Source organism: Lathyrus oleraceus, chromosome 6 (genome assembly GCF_024323335.1).
Source record: "Lathyrus oleraceus cultivar Zhongwan6 chromosome 6, CAAS_Psat_ZW6_1.0, whole genome shotgun sequence".
Taxonomy (NCBI): domain Eukaryota; kingdom Viridiplantae; phylum Streptophyta; class Magnoliopsida; order Fabales; family Fabaceae; genus Lathyrus; species Lathyrus oleraceus.
This window is the reverse complement of record NC_066584.1, coordinates 58,472,103-58,474,696: the sequence shown is the minus strand read 5'-3', so window position 1 is coordinate 58,474,696 and position 2,594 is coordinate 58,472,103. Positions and strand designations below refer to the sequence as shown.

The 2,594-nt window shown below is 36.8% G+C and overlaps 1 protein-coding gene across 1 annotated transcript; it reads right to left on the bottom strand.

Moving 5' to 3' along the window:
- Positions 1–317: 317 nt before the first annotated feature.
- On the bottom strand, positions 318–2,594 carry LOC127098002 (subtilisin-like protease SBT3). Its single transcript, XM_051036500.1, has one exon. The coding sequence runs from the start codon at positions 2,592–2,594 to the stop codon at positions 318–320; it is 2,277 nt and encodes a 758-aa protein (XP_050892457.1).

The window sequence follows — 2,594 nt, the reverse complement described above, 5'->3', positions numbered from 1 at the left end:
GAATGATTTACAACTACTAACCATTATCTCTATAACAAGATAAAAACTAATGCTAAACTATTTTTTTATAGAAATTTTAACCTATTTTTATAAGTTATTTTTGAAAATTTATTATTAGACTTTGATAATAAAATTAATTCTGTCACTTCAAAACCCTAAAAGTCTAAATTCTAAAATCTTTATAAGTCATGCAAATTAAATTATTCATCCACCTAATTCAATGAAACAATTTCCAATTTTATTGATTATTTTCATAGTCCCAAAGAAGGGTACCCTACAAAGTGATTGCCAAAACAAGAAACCTAAAACTTGCACACTCAAACAAAGTCACTTGGTGCCACAACAATAGGACTCCTAACATTACGTCCAAAACCACCCTCTTCAACCCAAACAATATCACCAAATGTCACATTTTTTTCCTTCTTATTCTTCCTCTTACACTTCACAACAACAGAATAACTCTTTTTCTCATTCTTATACCCAAATTCCATTTTCTCAGGCAAAACATTAACATCACAACCCTTTGGTTTTCTCACACTAACATTATAACTAGCAGCACCATCTCCAACATTAGTCACAGTCCTCAAAAACTTCTGCACCATTGTTCTTCTTTTGTTACCATACAAAGCTATAAAAGAAGGATAATTAAGATCAGAAGAAGGGTTATCACAGTTATACTTTTTTGATCTTGTAATAGTCAATATTTGATTATGCGTGTAACCAAAATCACAAAGGAGGTTAACATAATCTTGTGGTGTAGCATCATATATTAAACCAGGATCCAATGCTTTATTAGGATCGATTTCACCGGCTCCCATAGCAAGAGGAGAAGCATATTGAGATGGATTGCCATTATCCGATATCGGATTTTGCGTATTATCTAACGGATTGGCTGTTGTAACTATTGCTGATCTTATAGCAGCCGAACTCCAATCAGGTTTCGCGGCTTTTAATAAAGCCGCGACGCCTGATGCGTGTGGACACGCCATTGATGTACCTGAAAGAAGATTGTAATTACTCGGCAAGAAAACGTTTGTTCCGATTCTAGCAGATGATAGATTCGGAACATATGCGGCTAGAACATTGGAACCGGGTGCCATTACATCAGGTTTCGAGACTCTTGGATAGCTTTTTGATGGACCTCTTGAAGTGTAATAAGCAGCAGCAGGTGCTGGTTTTATACCAACAAATGTTTGTTGAAAATTGATACTAGCTATTGGAAACTCAACACTTTTTATGTAGTGAATAAGTGCCTTTTTGTCTTTTGGATTAATCACAATACTTGGAGAAAAAACTCTTCCTGTTTCTAGAAGTATTGGATCTTCTGAGATGAAAACAGCACCAACTACACTTGCTGAAGTAATAGCATTGATTTGGGTAATCACTGAAACTGATTCAAGTGCTTCACAAACAATGATTCCTCTTGTTGAAGCTTCACTTAAGAGACTAATTGAATTGCATGATGATAGAGTTTTGTTGTAAACAAGTTGAAGATTCTCAACTATAGCATTAGTAGCAGGAAACAAAGTCCAACCAACAATGGTTTCGCCGTTTCCGAGTTTCAAACTACCGAAAGTTCGGTCGATTGTGCCTGCGGCCACGGTTAGAACCCAAGGGATTCCATTGTGTAGAGTACCAAGATGTGGACCTTCATTTCCAGCCGAAGATGAAACAACTACATTTTTCTCCATGGCTGCAAATGAAGCTATTGCCACGGGATCTTCATAGAGTGAAACATTATCAAAACCTAAAGAGATTGAAATAACATCAACATTATCAGCAATTGCTTGGTCCATTCCCGCGAGAACATCGGAGGCTTGTCGTCCTTCGTCCCAAAGGACTTTATACATTGCAATTCTAGCTTTTGGTGCAATGCCTCTAGCTACACCTTTTGCATAGCCAAAGAATGATGCATCGTTGACATAGTTTCCGGCGACAGTCGATGATGTATGACTTCCATGTCCTTGTGTGTCTCTAGGTGAGTTCATACTGATTTTGACATTTGGTTTTGATGCAATTACACCTTTGTTGAAATATCTTGCTCCAATTAGCTTCAAATTGCACATTGAAGTGTTGAAATCTTGTCCTATTTCACATTTTCCTTTCCATTTTGTTGGGATGTTTTTCGACATGCCGTTGTCTTGAAAGCTTTCACTTTCAGGCCAAATACCAGTGTCAATAAGACCAACAATAACATTTTCACCTAAATTTGATGCATTCCATAACCCTTTTGAAGGGTCTAATGAAAGAAACTCAAAGGTGTGTGTTGTGTCTATCGTTGCTGTTCTGTCAGGGTAAGCTGTGACAAAACCATGAGATTTTTTGAGGTTGTTTAACTCTTTTTCTGATAGTACTGCACTGAATCCATGCATGGCATGATTGTAAGTGTATACTAAACTTTTTGATGATTTTGTGGAATCAAGAGTGGATTCATACCAATTATGATGGCTTGTGAAGACTTGTGGCATGAGGGATTTGTTCATGTGGACTATGTAGGTGGAGGAGGTTTCAGCTTTGACATGGAGAAAAAGTAAAAGAAAAGGAGTAACAATTAGCAACATTAATGGAAGGAAGAGATTAAAGTGAGGCTCCAT